The sequence below is a fragment of the Myotis brandtii genome, unplaced genomic scaffold, assembly GCF_000412655.1.
Source record: "Myotis brandtii unplaced genomic scaffold, ASM41265v1 scaffold303, whole genome shotgun sequence".
NCBI lineage: Eukaryota > Metazoa > Chordata > Mammalia > Chiroptera > Vespertilionidae > Myotis > Myotis brandtii.
In genome coordinates this window covers 2,617,211-2,617,762 of record NW_005361573.1, presented here as the reverse complement: position 1 = coordinate 2,617,762, position 552 = coordinate 2,617,211, and the positions used below count along the sequence as shown (strand labels likewise).

Sequence of the window (552 nt, the reverse complement as noted above, 5' to 3'; positions counted from 1 at the left end):
GTGATGCCGAGCGGAGCCTCCAGCCCTCCGACCAGCTGAAGAAACAGTAGCCGCTTGCTCGGGGCCGACGGGGACTGTGCGAGTGGATCGTGCTTGGCGGAGGCTCGAGCTACCGCGCGCTGGGACTCCGGGGAGGGGGGAGGGACCGCTCTGTCCGTGCCCGGGCGCCAGCCACGGCTTTAAAGGGTCTCCCTGCCCGGCCCCTGAGCAGCTCCGCTTCGGACTCACTCGGAGAGGCTTCTGGCGGCTTCCTGGGGCTCCCCACCCGACCCGTTCGGACTTAAGAAGGTGATCGCTCCGCTTTCCCTGCCTCCTTCCCGCCTCCTTCCCCCCACTTAACTTTTTGTCTCCACTCGCCTGCAGCTCTGTTCCCTCCCCGCAAACCCACCCGCGGCTGGCTGGGCCAACCGCCTGGGGCATGGGCCCTCCGACACGGCTCCTGGAGGCCCTGCGGCGCTGCAAGATGTGAGAGACCCGTGTGGGGCAGAACCAGAGCTTTGGGAGAGAAGCGGAGAAGCCCCAGCCTCCACAGGCCAGGAGCGGTGGCGGTGC

General features: G+C 68.1%; 1 protein-coding gene across 1 annotated transcript in view; it reads left to right on the top strand.

Annotated features, from left to right (window-relative positions):
- The window catches only part of MN1 (meningioma (disrupted in balanced translocation) 1), a 57,204-nt gene that overhangs the window by 7,122 nt on the left and 49,530 nt on the right, over positions 1 to 552 (top strand). Inside the window, exon 2 of the mRNA XM_005869807.1 lies at positions 364 to 465. Coding sequence (XP_005869869.1) covers positions 364 to 465 — 102 coding nt within the window. The remainder of the gene's footprint in view (positions 1 to 363; positions 466 to 552) is intronic.